Source organism: Tiliqua scincoides, chromosome 1, assembly GCF_035046505.1.
Source record: "Tiliqua scincoides isolate rTilSci1 chromosome 1, rTilSci1.hap2, whole genome shotgun sequence".
Taxonomy (NCBI): Eukaryota; Metazoa; Chordata; class Lepidosauria; order Squamata; family Scincidae; genus Tiliqua; species Tiliqua scincoides.
The window spans coordinates 45102590-45122611 of NC_089821.1; the positions used below are offsets into that span (position 1 = coordinate 45102590).

At 45.0% G+C, this 20022-nt stretch overlaps 3 protein-coding genes across 15 annotated transcripts in view; 1 reads left to right on the plus strand and 2 right to left on the minus strand.

Moving 5' to 3' along the window:
* The window catches only part of PPFIBP2 (PPFIA binding protein 2), a 143934-nt gene extending 140039 nt beyond the window's left edge, over window positions 1–3895 (plus strand). For 11 of the 13 annotated variants that reach the window (XM_066638634.1, XM_066638642.1, XM_066638576.1 and 8 more), the window contains 2 exons: window positions 143–208; window positions 1546–3895. In XM_066638634.1, coding sequence (XP_066494731.1) covers window positions 143–208; window positions 1546–1617 — 138 coding nt within the window. In that variant the 3' untranslated portion in view covers window positions 1618–3895. The remainder of the gene's footprint in view (window positions 1–142; window positions 209–1545) is intronic. The other 2 variants (XR_010794936.1, XM_066638651.1) reach the window with 2 other exon arrangements.
* A 1415-nt stretch (window positions 3896–5310) lies between these two features.
* CYB5R2 (cytochrome b5 reductase 2) lies at window positions 5311–17229 on the minus strand. Its single transcript, XM_066638689.1, has 9 exons — window positions 17135–17229; window positions 15518–15661; window positions 13367–13439; window positions 12373–12479; window positions 11396–11525; window positions 10040–10123; window positions 8290–8375; window positions 7395–7494; window positions 5311–5518 (listed from the first exon to the last, which is right to left on the minus strand). Exons 1-9 carry the CDS (start codon window positions 17147–17149, stop codon window positions 5346–5348), a joined length of 912 nt encoding a protein of 303 aa, XP_066494786.1. The 5' UTR covers window positions 17150–17229; the 3' UTR covers window positions 5311–5345.
* Window positions 17230–20005: 2776 nt separating this feature from the next.
* The window catches only part of OVCH2 (ovochymase 2), a 28570-nt gene continuing 28553 nt past the window's right edge, over window positions 20006–20022 (minus strand). Inside the window, exon 21 of the mRNA XM_066619187.1 lies at window positions 20006–20013. Coding sequence (XP_066475284.1) covers window positions 20006–20013 — 8 coding nt within the window. The remainder of the gene's footprint in view (window positions 20014–20022) is intronic.

Below are 20022 nucleotides of genomic sequence, written 5' to 3' on the forward strand. Positions count from 1 at the left end.
GTAGTCTCTGTACATATGGGTAGTATGTCATTTTTTGAAATATTTTCAATACTCAACAGAAATTGCATGTTATGTGCATGTACTGTTCGAAGAAGCTGCAGAGGCTGTTTTGATTTCATTTAGTTGCTGAATGATTTTACAGATGGAACATTCAGAAGGAACAGTAATACAAATAGGGGAACTCTCTCAAGGAATAAACAACCTCACGGTAAGTACATTACTGGTCTTTAAAGAAATCAATTAGGCTATATTACTGACAGTGTGTCATAGCGCAATCCACACATATTTTCTTAGCAGTTAGCACCATTGCATTCAATGGGGCTTGCTTCCAGGTAAGTGTGCATGGGTACTACAGCCTAAGGGCCCAATCCTATCCAACTTTATAGCACTGGTGCAGCCGTAATGCGACCCTGAGGTAAGGGAATACATGTTCCCAAACCTTGAGGAGGCCTCTGTGACTGCCCCTCCATCTCAGGATGCAGCACATGCCCCGTTGGCACCCCAGCACTAACACCAGAAAATTAGTTAGGATTGGGCCCTAAGTCTGTCAATAGGTTCCTGTAAATATATGCTTGGGTAAAAAGCAAAAATGTCAGTTTGCATTTTTTTAGAACTTAAATGGAAATATTAAAATCTTCTAGATTGCTCAAGTGAAATGAACTTGGTTTTTAAAAAAAAACCTGTTAAGCAACTATTCAGTTACATTATACAATTAGACTTTAGGGTGATTCAGTTTGCAAATCTAATTAAATGTAAGGGATTTTGATGCTCTGAAGCAGAGCTCTATGCATGCGTTAGTGCCAACATAGCTTTGGCTCTCCTTGAGCATTGCAATGTTCACCTGGCCCCCACCAACCAGTTATATAGGGCAGGGTGGGTTGCATAGTTGCCTCAAGCAGTTCATGTCGTTCTTGTGCTGTACAATGGCTAAGAGACTGAATTATAAATTAGGACTTTCCTGTTTGTCTACTGAGTCTTGGCAGAGAGGAGATTCAGCCTTGAACAAGGCACTCTTTCTCAGCCTCAGTTCTCTAGCTGCGATATAAATCTTACTGGGTTGTTGCAAGGACTACATGACTATATTATATATATGGAGCACTATACATGCTTTGAAACCACTACACAAACATCAAGCATTGTTATGTGAAAGGGGAGATAGGTCTGAAATCCAGGTGCCGTTTCTGTGCCCTGTTCTGTATACAATTTACCTAGTAAGGTCTATTAATGCACGCTGGTGTTCACAAAAGCCAAAATCCTTATGCATTCTGCAAGTAACAATATTCCAAGATACACACTAGAAAATAAATCCAAGCAGTGAAATTAGCCTCTTCACGCAAATGGAAAGCTGTATTAATTACATTTGTGACAGCAATTTTGGCTCTGTCTTCTTACTTTGAATGTTGCATATGAAAATGAGCTTGAACAAGCTCTTCATAAATCATGCCTGTGTAAGCTTCCTTTAAATCTATAGTGCACATGATTGCTTTATCTTTGGCTTCCGTAACTTACCTTTTAAAAAAAAGTATACAACATTTTTATTTCCAGACTATGTTAAGCCAAGATCAGATGCTGAATGACGACAGATTTTTACCACCAACTTTTGAGGACTGGAGATGAAGACTCCATGCAATCTGCTCCACTTTAGTAACAGGGTGTATGAAATACGGCTGGTGCAGGCTCGGTGCTATGTCTCAAGATTTGCCACTGAAATATGTGAAACTTTTCTAGTGCTATTTTTCAACTACTGCCCTTCTAGGGTGAAAACCTGCAGCCTAGGTACTTAACACATGCATTCAAAGAACCTATGCAACATTTCTAGATAAAGGGAAAACTTAAAGAATACATGTGTGTATATATTTTAAGCACAGTGAGCCATTTACTGGTCAGTGATCCATTTTCTACATTTTGTACTTTTCAAAGACTTGCATCTGGTGCAGACTCTTGGAATCACATTACTTTTCTAAGGTCTAGTTTCCTCGTAATGGTTAGTATAACTAGTGCAAGGACTTTATTTTCTAGATTCCATAGAGCTCATGGTTTGGAAGAAGCAATTGCCTGCTGTGATACATGTGCTGTTTACTAGACCACTTACGGAAAAGTGCAACTTGCTGTGTCACCTCTTGATTCACTTCCAATGTTAGAAGAGGTAATTCTCATTTATGTGTTCTGCCATGCTGCTTCCCTTGCATTGTGATGTGTTTTGAACTATGCCTGTGGCCTGCAATAAGAGTACCTAGATCCTCACTCACAGAACAAAGCTAAGACGTGAAGTCCAGAAAATTGAACCTGTGCTGTCATGATCATTTCTTTAAGGTAGTGGTTCCCAAACTGGAACCACAGAAACCAGTTAGGGGAGCCTCAGTATCATTGCAAACCTGCCCCACTATAGAGTGTATAGGATTATAGCCTTAATGGGGAGCCATAGCCAATGGCCCAATAGGGCAAGGGTGCCACCAGCTGAAAAAGTCTGGGAACCACTTCTTTAAGGCATTTATGCCTCATGTACTGGAAGAAGATATGCTTTGGTCAAGGAATTCTTCAGCGCTACAAGTCTTAAGGCAAACGTGACTTGAAATTTAGCTGCAGTCCTTGACAAATGTTGGAATGACACACATCACTCTCTTGTAGTTCCATTATAGTGATTTCTGAGAAAGCTGTGTTCAGTGTAGTATCCATACTTCAAACTATAGGGAGAATGCCAACATGGCAGAACAGAATGATCCCCGCCATCTTGAAACTTGTATCTTTCTACTTCTGCTATGTCAGAGGATTTTATGTAGCTGTTGATGACAAATTGCAAACAAAATGCATGGCAACCTTTATTACAGCTGCAGTGCTTACAGATCTAAAGTTACCACTCTACACTGAAGTTTATTCCTTTCAGATGACTGTAGCATGAAATTGTTGAAACACACAATGATGGCTCTGAGGTTTAAGATCATAGCTCTCTTTTTCTATAGGGAATCTGTGGGATTGACAGCTATAAGATTAGCCTGCAGGGATAGTATTTACCAGGGTGGACAAACCCAACTTGCTAGTTTCATTTTCCAGCTGAGATTTTCTGAGGCAGAGATTTCAGTTCTAACCTGCACTGAGAGCGATATAGGGCCCAATCCTATCCAATTTTCCAGCACCGGTACAACTGCAGTGCAGCCCTGAGATAAGGGAACAAATGTCCCCATACCTTGAGGAGGCCTCTGTGAATATCCCTACCACAGGATGCAGTGCATGCCCCATTGGCACGGCTGCACCAGCACTGGAAAAATGGATAGGATTGGGCCCTTAGCTAGCAAATAGCAGCAAGTCTATGTACATTTGTATCCTGTTCTAAAAACCTCCAACCTGCTCTATCAGACCATTCTGGTCAGTCCCATCAGATACCATTCAGGACAGTCCCATAAGGTAGGCAAGGGTACCATCTACTGGTCACAAAGCTTTGTTCACGAAAAAAAAAACATTCCAAATATCTGGGTGTATTCTTCCTGCAGACACTGTGGGCTACATTCTGCCAGAAGAAATTTAACCAAACTGTCAGAATGGTAAAGTCCAGGCAGCTAACCCATCTTTCAATGTCTTTGGCTGCTTGGAGAAGAAGCATATTTGAGGATCACCAGCATAAACTACTCAATGACTTTCAGAGTGTTTGAACATGTTGATATTGTAATGCATAGTGTTCTAGATCCAAAAATTGTAATTTTAAAAGCATGTCAAACTCAACTGTATGTAATTTTTGCAAAGACAACTGCAAAGCCATAAGCATGCCTACAGATGTTTCAGGGCAGTTTTCCTAGTTGAGCTGCAGTCCAGTGAAAATATTCCCAGGGGCTAGAAAGCCAAGCAACTCTGAATCAAGTGTTACAAGCACAAGCAAATAAATGGTGGGCCTTGAACCTTTGATTAGGAATTGTGCTTTCTTTGCTCATTGATGCCCAACATAACTTACTGACATTCAAAATATTCAGAAGACTTGCACGGTGTATAATAGCTCTACCTATGCAAATAGCCTAACTAACTTATCTTCAGTATATAGTGAGTTTAAAAGAATCCCCACTCAAGGGTTTTTAAGGTTAGAAAACGGTTACAGAAGCTAGCTAATGTCCTGCCTGTACTGACTTTATGTGGCATTTACAGAAAACGGGGTGGTATGTTTAACCTCAACCCCATGCAAGAAGTTTGCTGAGCCCTACAGCCAGCAGAAAGCCCAAAAGCTACACATGGTTCCAAAAGAGGGAATGGAGTTGAGAAGCTTCTCAGTCCTCATGTACTGAGGCAGGGTAGGCATGAGTAAGTGGTGAGCTTAGATCAAATGCTGCCTCACCCCTTGAAGATGGCAAACAGAAGTGTGTTTAGCTAAACAGATTGGCACAGTTATCCACTATGGTAATGCCACATATCTGCATTCCTGGCAAAAGATTTTCTAGCAAATATACTTGGTTTGCTGAAAAAAAGGTCTTGATCTGAAGATAGTTTAAAGTGTGTGAAAATTCAGAAAAGGAGCTGAAATTAAAGGATCGCCGTTTCCACAGGCATTGACAGGCGGGGCCGTTTTGTAAGAGCACCTTGAGAAAATCCACTTTTGCTGTGTTGCAATATAACTTTCTACACAATGGCCCTTCATGCACTTTTGCAACTATCTTTTCTAAAACTACTTTTGTTGCACAGCTGCAGCTACATGCCTTTTAGCATTCATTCACTACACTTGTTAGTTGGCAACCTTCAGTCTCGAAAGACTATGGTATCGCACTCTGAAAGGTGGTTCTGGAACACTACACTAACTGTACGAATAAAACACCCATTGTAGATGGGTCACCCACAGACGGCTACCTGGGGCCTGAGGCAGCATGCCAAATAATGCCCCCCCATAGCTTGTGCTGTGACTGGCTTGAGAAAGGAAGAGAGGACAGTGCAGAAGAGAGCAGCGGCCTACAGGGTCTCGCTTTAACCCTCTACTTCCCTCCACAATGCTCCAGCCCCTTCTTTTCTATTCCAGAGAGGCAGAGCAGTGGATACAAGAGAGTAGCCAGAAGTAGGTGCATTTCCACCAGTCAGCTGCCTGAGACAACCATCTCAGTTGGCCTCATGGAGGGCGATAAGAGAAACCTGCTGGCATCACTATGTGCCAGCATCATAGAGTGGTGTTAATACTTTGTTGTGCAAAAAGTATGTCAATACGAACTTCTTTTGAAATGGAGAATGCAAGAGCAGAAGCACTTGGTATTAAACTTTGATTGAAGCGACCCCATTCATCCAAAAAGATGCATTTCAAAATAATTAGCACAAAAGACAACTCACAAGGGTTCTACATATCTTTGGCATTTACTAAGAGAAACGGTACCACTTCAGGCTCAGTAAGCAAAAGTACTCCCTTTAGCATAGCCAAGTTTTTCAAGATTAGGCTGACAGGCGAACTGAATCATAGGGGGAGGCCCACACATCAGAATCAAACTGTTATTGCTAGGAGGAGGCAGATGTTCTTTTATCATGTCTGCTGTAACGAAGCCAGAACTATACTTCCAGCCTGAAATAAAAATGAATGGAAGTTAGAAAGCTGCCATGCACTTAAATCAGTAACCAGACACTAGCGCATCACCTTCAGAAAACATCTGATAGCGTTCTAACAGGATATAACAATATGTCACATAGGAAGTCTCCACCTTTACAAGTGAGTCTCCACTGGAATGAAGGGTACAATTCATGTATGCAGTTGCTGTTTGTGTTGATGGAGGTGATAATGAATGGATGAGCTTTATTGTTTAGGCCTCAGATCTTCAGACTGGGAAGATGGCTTTTATAACATCACTATGATCCCTCATCACACTCATGAATGGAATTAGAACACTGTGGGAGCCCCTAGTGAAGGTTGCAAATTAATTTCTAAAATTGCAATAGCTCATACAAGCACTTGAAGGCCCCAACTCTAAAATAAAGAAGAGTTCAGTAGCCAGTGAACAGTGGCAGCTCACAGTGGCAGCTCTTCCTTTCCTTATTGTCTCAGAAGGAAGTGCTGGTCAACTTGAGACATCTTGAGAGGTGCTGCGCTGTAACATCTACGAGACTGAGCGACAATCAGAACTGTCACTGTTCAAATCTTGCCTATGCCAGGACTTTTCATGAGGCAGACAGAGACAAGCAACTGCCTCGCGCCTTAGATATGGAAAGAATGCCAGGTGCCCTTGTGGGGCTCCATGAAACACTTCGCACATTCGGAAAGTGCTATACCAACATAGAGTATTTGTACTGTTTCTCCCCACTCCTCTTGCTGTACAGTCTCAGTTTCTTTTGCATTGCTAGTTCAGGTGGGACTTCTGTATCCACTGATTTGTCTTACCACTGATACTGGGGTCCACTTTTAAATGCCTTGTAACAAGGAAAAAGGCACCAAAATCCAATTTCCTACTTTCAGGCTGTTAAACCACAGGTAATCAGGGTAAAAGACAGCTTTAAAGACCCAGTTCTGGGTTTTTAGCTCCTTCCTTGTTGCCCAAGAATGCATTGGTAAAGACCAGGAGTCTCTAAACTTTTCAGCCAAAGGGCTGCATCAAATATCTGGCACAGTGTCGAGGGCCAGAAAAGAAATTAAAATAAAAACATTGGAACTTGAATGAATGAATGAATGAATGAATGAATGAATGAATGAATGGGCTCAAATGTCCAAGCACCAACACAGCCTAAGAAATAAAGCACACACGTACATGGACACTCATTCCCCACCGCACAAAAAGAACTCTGGTTGTGTTTGGTCAAATGGGCCAGAGGCTCTCAGGGTATCAGAGGCTGGCTGCGGCCCAGATACAGGCTCTCCACAGGCTGCATCTGGCCCCTGGGCTGGGGTTTGGAAACCCCTGGTATAGACACTATACCACATTCAATCATTTTCAGTCCATTAGATCAGTGTTTCTCAAACTGTGGGTCGGGACCCACTAGGTCGGTCGCGAGCCCATTTCAGGTGGGGCCCCATTCATTTCAATATTTTTACTATATTATTGACGCTAGCATGGTATGTGACTGCATTTGGGGACATGTTACAGATCTGTACTTTTAATAGGCTACTATGTATATGCTTTTAACAATGATAGTCAATGGGACTTATACCTGGGTAAGTGTGGGTAGGATTGCAGTCTAGGATTGTTAAAAATTTTCCTGCATGATGTTGTCACTTCTGGTCATGACATCACTTCTGGTGGGTCCCAACAGATTTTCATTCTAAAAAATGAGTCCCAGTTCTAAATGTGTGAGAACCAATGCCTTAGATTCCATTATTCACCCCATCTAGTGGCTGAATGAGGTATCGCGTCTATACCAATGCAATCTGGGGCAACAATGGAGCAGGAAGAAACCTAGAAGTGGGTCTAGAACAAGGGCTTCTTTTGCCTTTGTAAGCCTGAATAACTTACCTTGAGGTGGTCTGTCCACAGTATACCACAATTTAAATTGGTCCGGATTCTTTGCAGCTACTTCTTCAAGCTCTTGTCTCAGTAATATATCTTTCTCTGTCTGCCAACACAAAGGCAAGTCAAAGATCCGTAATATCTCAGTACACAGAATGAATACAAAGCATGTTCCTATGGGGGGGATGACTTTATGCAATATGGCTTGCTAGCTTCATTGATACCCTCCATTCTTTCTGTCACGAGTTTTGGAAGATTTTAGTGCACATTTTATTGCGTGTATAGTAAAATGTCTATCTGCATTTCTTAGTTGTGGAGGTCTTTCCCATCAACAATTAATGACTCTATTCCATAAGAAAGAGGGAACCCGTCTGGATCACATACAGAACAGAGAGGAATAACTGGGGTAGAAGTGTTGTCCAGAAGCCTTGCAATATATTGCATATAACCATCTTACATTTCCTCTCCACCTCCACATAGGCACTGTTGAAGGAGGACATTATATGCTTGATCTAATCCTTGATCCTGATGGGTGGATCCATCCCAAGATTGATACACTGATTAATACAGCTGAAGCATTTGCATCTCCTACACATATCAACTTTCTCTGCCCCCACCCCCACTTTTGATCTTCATTCTAAACAAACCAAGGACACAGTTGTGAAAACTGACACAGCTCACCAACACCAACAGGACTGCTATTTATTTAATAATATCACCTGCTTAAATGTCTGAAGGTGAAAGGACGGCTACGTTGAACTAGAGAGGTGTTTCTTTGTCTTTCTCCAAACAACGCTTGCCCTGCTAGTCCAAAACCCATTGCAGTCCCACTGACAAAGTGCAACATAAGGAGGAGAAAGAAAAAAATGAAGCCTACACCAAAAAAAAAAAGTCAACCCACCTGGTTAGCAAAGAGAAGGTAACACTTTGTGTTGTCCTTGGGGTCCTTTGTGATGTGGCGGATCAGCTGAAGCATTGGAGTGATCCCTGCCAAAGCCCAAGATTGCAGTTAAGAATGCCTCTCTATCGCCAGCAATGGAATGCCTTAAGCCTATTTGACACTGATGGGATTTCTCATTCAATTACCCCAGATTCCAAGCTGGACTAGACAGGATGTTTCACAAAATGTTGCAGACCAATAACTCTTGATTATCTTGCATTTTTGCATATGCAGCTAACTAACTTCCCAAGGCAAATTCTCGGACAGCTATGTGCCATCCACTGCATGTTATCAGATATGCCTAAAACTCAAGGAAAATTGCTGGTCCTCAACATCCTACAGCCCAGTCTTAAGCTCTGTGGCACCCAGGGCTCCAGTGGCGCCAAAGTGATTACTGCTGGATCCTACAGGCCAGTGCCAGGAGAATCCTCAGGGTAAGGGAACGTTTGTTCCTTTCCCCCGGTAATGAAGCCACGATGCCAATATGTCTCCTCGGATCTGTGCCCACTTTTGAGCAGGCGCAGACCCAAGGAGGCCTGTGTCAGGCTGCCTGGGCCAGGAGGGAGCACAGGATATGGTGGCAAAGCCTGATGCCATCTCCGTCCCCCCTCCCAGGCCCAATTCACCTTTCCCCTGCCCCCAGAAGCCACACTGCCACCCAGTAGTTTAACTTACCCCTGGTGGTGGCACATAATTCTCCTACCTGCGCTGGGCCCTGTGCTGACTGGCGCTGCCCGGCATCAGCACTCTCTACTCAGAGAGTGCCATAAATGTGTTCAACGGCACATTTATGACACCGTGCATTAGCGCTGGAGCTCAGTGCCAGGCTACCATAGGTTTGGGCCCTTAGGCAGGCTATTTCAAAGTCAGTGTAGGTCATCAAGGCCTACAACCACTTCTCTAATATGCTGCCCTACAAGAGGAGCTAACAAGAGATGGCCAAGTCACAACTCAAAGCACATTCCTCTCTTATTAACTGCTCCAGAGCTGCAAAGCACGACACAGAAATGGCTTCTTCTGCCCCCCTTCTGCTTCTATGCTCCCCTGCTATGAAACAAAATGAGGCTTTGCACCAGCAGACCAGAAGGAAGGGGCAGAAAAGGGAGAGGCCATAGCGGCAGTCTCCACAATCACCACAGGACTATAAAAGCCAGAGTTGTGTTCTGTGGACAGTGACCTGGCAACACTCGGAAGTCATCTGCTAGTCATCTGGAGGTTGTATAAGCACATCAGGAGTTCAACCTGTTCCACATACATCCAAAGGGAAATCAACTTCTATTTGAATCCAGCCCAGGGTAAAATACCCAATATACGTATTAATGCAAATGCTGCTAGACAAGTAACAGATTTATCATCATGTGTCAAAAAGTGAAAAAGCTTTAGATATAAAAAGGTGCAGTGCTTTATATGGGGTGAAACCACTGACCCACCTAGTCCACTGCTGCCTACCCTGACTGGCAGCCGCTCTAGAAGGAATCAGGTTTTCCTCCAGGCCAATATGCTGCTGATGATTAATATGATGGGAATCCCACAGACTCCATGTGCGCTCTCTCTCTCTCTCTCTCTCTCTCTCTCTCTCTCTCTCTCTCTGAGACACAGCCCCACTTCAAATGCTATGGTCACAAAATCATTTATGGTGTTTCAGTTTGTATCACCAAGCCCATCTGTTCTGTAAACAATGCACATAGGCAACACAAGAAATCTAGCCTACCTGTTCCCCCAGCTATCATTCCAAGGTGTTTCACAACCTTTATGCGTCCTTCGGACTTCTTATCTGGTTTGATAGAAAATTTACCTGTGGGAAACAACAGTTGAATCTATGATTGCTGCAATAGCATTTAATCACGGTAGCAGGCAATGCTGAAATCCTATGTAAGCACCTGGAAATAAGCATCACAACACATAAGGAGGACTCGCTTCCAAATAAACAGAGATAGGATAACATTGCTCAACAAATTGTTCATCATAGCTGATGACGGCAACAGGGAGGTAATATGATACTAGTTTGTAATCCAGTACTAATCACACAGTACGTTTGTACTGTTTGTATGCATTTTTCTTGAAGCAGTTCAGATACCAGACTGGCTACCCCTGAACAGATTGATAAACCATTTTCTGTGTCGCTGTCTATCCACAACCACTAAAATGCAGTAGTAACTGTGCAATTAAGGCTGCAATTCTATGCCCATTTAGAAGGGATTAAGCCTCGCCAAGCATGGTGAACATGGATTAAACCTGCATAGAATTTCACTGCACAGGAAACTATTCTTTAGAGTTGGCAATGAGCCTCGTAAGAATATGCTAGTGGTGCCCAGGATACTGAGAATGACTCAGCAACACACAAGATCCACCCCAAATCAGTAGACAGAAGTTCCTGGATTCTCTCCAGTCCAGCAGAGATGCTGAATTCTACCACATGAAGAGGCAGACTGGAAGCATCTTCTAGAGTTTCAAAAAAGCTCTCTCCATCCCAAGTGGAGCTTACCGTTCCACTGTGGTGCTGCCTGTTTTTTCAAACAGAACAGGTCACAGGGACACTCTGGGCAGACATGTCTGTTACCCATCATCCCAGAAGACTGTCACAAAATGTCCAGGCAGATGTCACTGCCCAGAGTGTCCCTGTGACTTGTGTTTGAAAAACACGCAGCGCCACAGTGGAACGGTAAGCTCTGCTCACAGGGGGAGGGCTTTCTTCAAACCCCACAGACCAAACTCCACAGGCTGGGGTTTGGAGAGCCCCGTTCTAGAGATCCTTCAACAAGAAATTTAGAAGGATGAGGGGGAAAAACATTCTCTTCTGCCATCTTTGTCTATCACTACCTTTCAAGAGCACCATCACAACTGCACATCTCCACAAATTCTTGCTTGCTTCCTCTCCTCACAAAATTTTCAAAATGTGAAATAATACTCCCGCATTACACTAGAGTAGAGTCAACCAGGGCCTACACCACATGATTGCCTCCTCCAAGGCCTTTGGTCAATAACAAATGACCGTTTACTCATCCAAAATGCAAGCCTTGCCCCCACTCTCTCGTTTTTTAAAGTGGATTCTTCAACATGATAGTACCTGACCCCTTGTATACCAGAAGCCCATTGGGTCCTCTGAAGTCAATGGTGTCTCCAATCTTCATGCTGTCCAAATGCTGAGACATCTTTCCGCCTTCTGGAAACTTGGGGTGAACATTTTTGTAATAAACCTGGAAGAAACCCCACAATAGTCAAAAGCATTTTAGCCATTTTGCCTCCAAGCTATGGGCAGGAAAATGAACCCCACAATCATCTACTGCATGTGAAACAGAAACCAGAAAATCCCTTGCTTCCCACAGTTTGTGTTCTGTAATAAAAAGCCACAAAAAGCACTGTGGTTAGGTAAGAGAAAACCATGGTACCTCCTTCAGCTGCTGCAGTTTAGCAGAACATATTTAGGGCTCCAGGTTCTAAAGTTTACCCTTTGCTGTATTTTCAGATATGCTTTTACATCAGATTCGCACAAGGAGGTGGCATTTTCTCCTACCTGCCCTCCAGCTAACAGCAAGAGATAACTCTTTCCCATTACATAGTATTTACAGAAGCTTCCTCCTATACAAGTCAGTGCCTGCTCTGTTAAACAAGTGAAATTGTTTCTTGAGTAGCTACCATTTTTCTACACTGATCCAGCTTTTGAACCTTTAACAGCAGCCTGGGAAACACACACATTTAGCAGATGGATTTTCTAACCCTTATGTTCATACCAAAAAAAGTCTGATGAGCTACATTTCTGTGTGCCAGGCTCCTATAAAATCTTCAGGAGAAAGGCCAGTGAAATAAATAAATGTCAAGCCTATTTTTATCTTTCCATTCTGAAACAATACTTTCCGATCCTTGCAATAGTGCTGTGAAGGCGGATAGTTAAATATTTCCAATATAGAAATCCACACTTTCCAATATGCACACTTTCCTGGGAGTAAAGCCCACTGAACACAATGGGACTTACTTCTGAGTAGACAAGCACAGGATTGCGCTCACTGTAAGCTACCAACCTGCATTAAAGCAACATGGACGTACCTTTATAACTAGATCAACATAGCCTTTCACTTCATCACTAGAAACTGGCGTATAGGCCCTGATCACGAGGTTACCGCCAACTTGGGCAGAGAGATATACGTGCTGACCTAAGGAAATAAAGTTCTCTTGCAATTACAGAATTCAAAGTTTAGCATGAAATTCACAAATGAAGCAGACAATGTGAAACTAAAGACAGATGTTTGTACAGACTCTAGCTAGATTCTTCAAAATTCCCACTTTCATGAATCACTTAAAAAGAAAAAAGATCTTCATAGTTATGAAGAAAAATTAAAGACTTAAGATTCTCACATTACGTTTTGGTCAGTCCCAAGTTGTTACTACTTTCTAACAGTGGGACTAACTAAAGGAGCAGGTAGGCTATTTAAAAGAGGTTCTTTGTTGTCCCCTGCTGCTTGAAAGGCCCAACTGATTATAGGACTCTGTGTCAGCCACAACATCACCCCCCCTGCTAAACTATAGCATGACGTACATTCATGGTTAAACATAACTCTTAAAACTCATTTTAAGAGTTATTTTTAACCATGAATGTATGTCTTGCTGTAGTTTAGTGGGGGCTGGTGGTGGCAGTATTGTGGCTGACACAAAGTCCTATATGAGTTCTTTAAGTATGGGTGTAATGTGTAGATCATGGTAGATCTGATTAACTACATTACTGCAGTCTGAATCACCCAATACAGTATTTCAAAACAAGGCAGCACCATGTAAAACTCATTGCAGTGATCTGGAAGTTGCAGTGGTATGAAGATCTTGCTGCCGCAATTCTTTCCTCATAAAAGGGTACAAAGTAGTGCACCAAGATCTGATAAAAGGCTCTTTTGACACCAGCTTTCAGGAGTTGGGCCAAATCCAGCGGCAAAGTGCAACCACATCTAAAATAGTTCCAGGAGGGTCAATAAGGTAACATTTCCCAATCTCACTCCTGGCACACAATATCCATCAGGACAATGACAAGCCAGCATGCACCCACACTTACCTACTGGCAAGCCCAGTATGTGTTCTGATGATGGAAGCCCAAACCGAAATTTCTTGGTATCATGACTGATCTCCTATCAAAAAGCAAACAGAGGACAGCAGTGCAGGCTCATCTGCAAGGCCAGCTGAGATGGTCACCTTAGGCAGAAGCAGCACCCACCTCCATCCACCCACTAGCCCCCACTGCTCTTGTTTCTCCCACTCCCTGGTCTGGAAAAGGAAGAAAACGACAGAGCACCTCCTCGATTACCACTCTCGTGTCCACCGCAATTCACCTTCCACTCTGCCTGCTTTTGCAGTCCAGGGTGTAGGAGAAGTAGAGGTTGGAATATAACTAGGTAAGGGGAAGCAGAATTTGGCTTGCTGCCCTAGGGCACTGGGAGGTCTTGGGTTGGTTCTGGAAAACAAGGTTATGCCAAAAAAAAGTATTCAAGGGAATGAGTCACCTCATAAAAGTGAAGAGCTGGATCTAATCAGGATGACCAGCCTGAGCTCCCAATCTCATGGTGTACATGAGGCAAGGAGGGGAGCAAATGCTATATGAACACCTCACACACTACAGGGAGGAAATGGGTACACCAGTAGCTTACAGAGTTGTCGTGGGGAGGGGGGCTGAGAACACAACAGCCAAGAACCTGCAGCAGCAAGCAAAGGCATTGCCCTGCCGAGGAGAGGTTCAGTGCTGCAGCCACCCAGACCAGTCATGTTACTGGGGTTTATATCACCCAGTCCAGGAGGCAAGCATGTCACCTCCATGATGGACCTCCTCCCATGCAGTGGGCAAGGAAATGTCCTGGGCATTGGGCATGGTGATACACCACTGCCCCACTTTTGATAGGATAGAGGTATTTTAACACAGTTTGTTTCATTGCATTTTGCAAGAAATTACACATTGACCGATATATAACATGAAGGTATTATTCAAAAATACCAAGATTTTAAATTTTTGGCTAGTAGTGGTGTCACCCGGGGGGGGGGGTGACACCCGCAACCCCCTAGCAATGCCACTGACCCAGACTGCTGCTCTAACCATGGAAGCTACAGAAAAGCAGAACACATATGGACCCTTCTGGCTCCAGCAGCTCCTCCTCCTGCTTTCCCTGGATGCTTTCAGGGAGGAGTCCAAGGTAGCCCATTCTAATTGTCTTCTACTGCCAGTGTTGGTAGAATGCACCAATCCTTAGGCCACAGCAACCAGATACATACCTACAGAGGGGTGCAGGGATTCTGAGTGCTGGCTTGCTGAAGCAACAGCAGCTATGGACTGGAAAGCTTGGGGGGTACCTTATGTGCACAAGAGTTTAAAAGCACTGGGGTACATGTGTCAGAACCCAAACAGGGCCTTTCATATTTAGCCACCTTTCTGCCATTTTGGGACTTTATATGCTAATTCAAAAAGCTCTTATCTGCTAGTTTGCTTATCAGGTATAGAGGAGAGGCAGTGAAGGCAAGGCAAGGCCAACAGAATTTCAGTGGCGCAAAAGAGATAAAAAGAAAGAACAATAAAGGTAGACAAGACATTCAATTCCAGCCAGTGGATACCAGTTTAGATAATAACTCTGGCAAATGTCCCTCAATCTGCCCAATGGCCACTCCTACGAGCACCCCAAACAGAACAAAGCCCAAATGCAAGTAAGAAGGGAGGAGGGGCTGATAAGGGTTTGGATGGAAGGAAAGGGGAGTGCACACATAGATTCAGGGTTTCTTTTCCACCATCCACTAAGGGGCCCACCTTGAGGTTGACACAGTGATCCATCACCTCCACAGCACTGGCATACTGGGACACTATTACCTGTGTTGTCGGTTTGTGTATGTGTCAGTGAACCACAAAAGAGTTTTCCAACCTATCTCCTTCTGTGTTGTGCTCTTGTGTACGTCTTGAAATAAACCGCCACCTGCTAGTGAACTGGCACTTGGATGCGAAAACAAAACAAGCACAATCCTGCTGGAAACTGGTCATTTACATTCGTCAACAGAGATTTAATCCCTTTTTACTTTTATCATGCAAAAGCAACTCTTACTCAGTGTCATGCAATGATCTGGTGGCAGGGGCGTCATGCAGGGTGTAATGATAGAGCTGTGGGACAGGAAGCATCCATCAGAGCTCATTTCACAGGACTGAAGGAAAGCCATGTTCAAAGCAGCAGCTCACCTCCTTCTCTATCAAACGCAAGGGATACTTGATGCTTGGATCCTGTAAAGTCACTGGACCTTTCTTTGGAGATCCTGCTGCTTTAAGAAGTAGCCACAGGACAGATGCTACAATCACCACCCCAGCAATCAACACAGGGATACCCTGGAGAGGTGGGAAACAGACACACACACACACACACACACACACACATGAGAAAAGAATTAGCCCAGCACTGCATGTTATAGCCATCCCTCTCTCCTGCAAAATTTGGGAACATCAAACCACAGCAGGGTTTCTAAAAGTTTGTCCTGTTCTGTACCACTTCGCATCATCCACCCATTAGAAGTACCACTGGAAGTTACTGGTGACCATGTCATTACCAGTAACTTCCTAATTGGGAAGGTAGATACAATGTGACAAACACTGGTAACAGGCTCAGGGTGGACAGGAGGGCTCTTGCAAGCAAGCAAAAAATGCACAGTGAAGCTCTGCCTGCCAAGCCTCCTACCACTGCTTGTTGCATTGCCTTGCTGGTCTCACTGCCAGATGGAAGGGGTCTGAGGGGGGTCCCCTGAGTACCACTGGACACCACAAGTACCATGGGAGGTATGAGTACCACTGGTTGAGAAACACTGTTCTATAGCACAGTGCAGTTGAGAAAGTGCTTCACTTTCTAATTACCTAATGTAATTTTCTTAATTAAACAGGGTGGTTCCAATAAAGGCTCAAGGATGACCTTCATGGAGGAGAAAGAATTTGCCTTTGGAAGTTCTGAAGGATAATTGTGGTAAGGAAAGAATAAATCCAGTGGATTGCCTGCACTAAATATTTATGTACAGAGATTGGCAGCTAGACCCTAGCCTAGAACTGCTGTTTCCGCTCATAATTAACTTCCACCCCTGTTTCCACTCATGTGATAATTAACCTGGAATAACAACCCAAGTGTGCCCAGTCACCAACATTGAAGAGCTTTGATTCTACATGTCCAATGGTATGTGGTGCCACAACAGCCACTCTTGCTGTGTTTTCCTAGTGACAACTCTCTTGGATTCCCCCCTCCACGCTCGCCAGGCTGCACCCATAAAGTAGGCACTGAAAGGACAGCATGAATTGACTTTTCTACCACTCCTGTTTGTGTGAGGATAGGAGGCCAAAGGGCGCTCGCTCCTCTGCAGCAAGAGAGCTTCAGCTCTGTGCAGAATCCATAGGCAGATCCAAAGGGGGGGGCGATAGGTGCGTGCCCCCCCAACTGTCGCACCAGGGGAAGGAAAGTCAGGAGCCAGAGGAATGAATACCCACTGGGCAGGGCACTGCTGGCCGACAGAGGTGAGTTGGAATGGGAACCCAGGGGTACCCGGCAGGTAGATCTGGGTTGCAAATCCAGGTGGGAGCCCAGATCTACCCACCCGCAGAGGCCATAAGATCAACCAGGACCTACCCTGCAGGTAGATCTGGGCTGCCATGGGCTCTGGAGGGGAGAGAAGGGAAGGGAGTGCTCGTGCCCCCCCCCCAACACTGGCTCCGCCCTGGCAGCAGAGCAGAGCGCCCCCGCCGCTCATCCGAGGGGCTCGCCCCGCACAGGGCAGAGACACCCGAGCCAGAGGAGGCAGGGCTCCGCCCCGCGCACTCGCTCACCACGCCGGACTCCATGTCCCACCGCGACCCTCCTCCGAACGCTTCGGCTGCCTCCCTCCGCGCAGCAGCAGACCAAAGGGCGCCTCTCCTCTCTCTTGGCGCGATGGGAACACCTCCGGGGCGCGTCCAGACCTGCCCTCGCTGGGGCCGCCCCTTGGAGCTTCTCTTCTCTGCAGTGCCAGTGCCCGCCTCTCTCCAGGCAGGCAGGTCCCATAGCCAGGCTTGGGCTGTGGGTTCTTCCTGGCCGATCACCGTACTCCAGCCACTCCGTTCCAGCGCCCCTGTCTGGCCAAGGCATCTGGGGCTTCAGGTGCCATCATCACCACATCCTGTGGCTACGTGTTCCACAGACTAACAGCCCCTTTCCGGCAACCAGTGTCTCTCCGACCCCCTTTGAAAGACATCTACACCTTCAGGTGCCATCATCACCACATCCTGTGGCAAGGAGTTCCACAGTCTAAAGACAGCCAGTCAGCCAGCCCCTACCCAGCCATTCCCGTCCAGCACGCCTCCCTCCCTTTGAAAGGCATCTACGCTTGTTCAAGTGGCATCATTGCCACATCTTGTGGCAAGGAGTTTCACAGACTAAAGACAGCCAGCCAGCCAGCCCCTGTCTAGCCCTTTCCAGCTGTCCTTATGTTCCTAGGTCAGCAGGAGGCTCCTTGCTCCCTGGTCCCTGCCTGTGGGGGGAGGAGTCAGGAGGGAGGCCATTCGAAGGGTGGTGCCACTGGGCAGTGGCCAGGGAGGTGCTCCTGCCTGCAGGACTCTGGAGCATGTGGGGCCCATGAGCCCCTTTTTCTTCTTTCCTAGCATGTAATTAGTCTATGGAACTCCTTGCCACAGGAAGTGGTGATGGCATCTTGCCTAGATGCCTTTAAGAGAAGATTGGACAAATTTCTGGAGGAAAAGTCCATCACAGATTACAAGTCATGTGCAACCTCCTGCTTTTAGAAGTGGGCTACCTCAGAATGCCAGATGCAGGGGAGGGCACCAGGACACAGGTTGTTTTCTTGCTGTCTTGTGTGCTCCCTGAAGCATCTGGTGGGCCACTGTCAGATACAGAAAGCTGGACTAGATAGGCCTTTGGCCTGATCCAGCAGGCCTCATGTTCTTTACAGTGTCAGTCCAGATGGCCTTTTGAATCCCCCCCACAAAATGTGGCCCCTTGTGAGCCCCCTGGAGACGGGACTATCAGCAGCCACATGATACAGTAACATGCTATCACTGTGATAGTTGCCCAGGATGCCCTGCACATCCCTGATCTTGGAAGCTAAGCAGAGTCAGGCCTGGTTAGTACTTGCCTGAAGGTTGCCAACCAACCATGGAATAGGGCAGACTGGGACCCTACCACATCCCTGTTTTCCACGATCCTAGCACATCCCCTTTTTCCATATTTTCCCCAAAACTTTACTGAAAGGTTTTCAATTCTTTTGTCTGCCGCCTCAGCAAATCAGGGAAAGGCAGGATGGGAGAAAGAAGAAAATCAGCCAACACGTCTGGAAGGATAGAAAAAGGAAACATGAGATGCCCTCAACAGGAAACATTTTGCAGCCTGAGGCCAGGTGGCATCTAACCTCTGGCAAGAGACTGGACAGTTTGCTCAAGAGGAAAAAAGAGCAATACTCCAAAAGAGTGTTGTTGAGCATGTGCAGAATTCTCCCACCCCCCTGTTGCTCAGCATGGCTGAATCAGACATTAAGGGCAAAGCTTCCCACATGGCAGACAAACAGGAGCCAAGTTGTGGTTCTTTTGTGTTCCCCCCCCCATCCTTCCCTTCAGTGGCCTCTTTGTACCTGCACCTGGCCAGAGCATGAACCTGCAGCAGCCCCTGCACAGTGGGGCCTGCAACGGTGCTCGGTAAAGCTACGCCACTGGTCATCTCACCCATGTGTAGGATTGCAGAATAAATGCAAATTGATTCTGACTGGGAGATCATAATTTCCAGAGGGGAGTTACCAGCCTCGGTATTTCAACTGCCAATAAGGTCGGTGCTTTCGAAATGAATGAAGCAGAAGAACAAATGCACTTGAACTTCACTTGAAATGCACTTGAACTTGAACTACTTGGAGTAGTTTTGCTCTTTCCTCTACACTAAAATGTGCTGCATTTCGATTGCAACACATTTCAGATAAAATCAAGCCTTCGCTTTCTCATTGGGAGGCAAAAAGTTTTCTATATAATTTTTCTTTAAAAAACTGGAACCACTCATGTCTAAGGTACTGTTGACATACTGAGCTTTCCAACTGATTTCTCATTTCTGTCTCTTTTAAACTATGAGCTTATTAAATTTTAGAGCCTAACATTTTCAGTCTGTGCCAAAAGTTTGAAAAATGCCATTTTGTAATTGATGGATATAAAGTTAGAGATTAGAAGACTGTCTGCTTCAACTCCTTTTATTGTATTTTAGTGAATCTTGCATTTCCATAACAGGGCCTCTCTACCATGCACATGGTACAGTCCTGCATTTGAAATCTGTCCTATGACCTTGGATCCTCTTTGACATCATTTAACTATCATCCTTGGGATCATTCAGACCTTGACTACTGGCCAGTGTTAGTTCAAACAATGGTAATAATTCGGTCAGAGATTCCTACTTAAGGTTGCAGTAATTCCACATTATTGTATTTACTATATTCTTTGCTAAATTACATTTTAGAACAGCAATTTTCAATTAGTGTGCCGTGATGTGCTGCAAATAGCCTGCAGTTGTGCTGCAGGAATTTGGGGGAGGATCATTTATTATTAGGCCATTGGGGTATGTTAGCCCCCACCAGCAGCATGGTGTGCCTTGTCAATTATCAAAAAGCTGATGGTGTACCTTGACAATTTTAGCACCTTGTCGGTGTGCCCTGAGATGAAAAAGGTTGAAAATCACTCTTCTAGAAGAA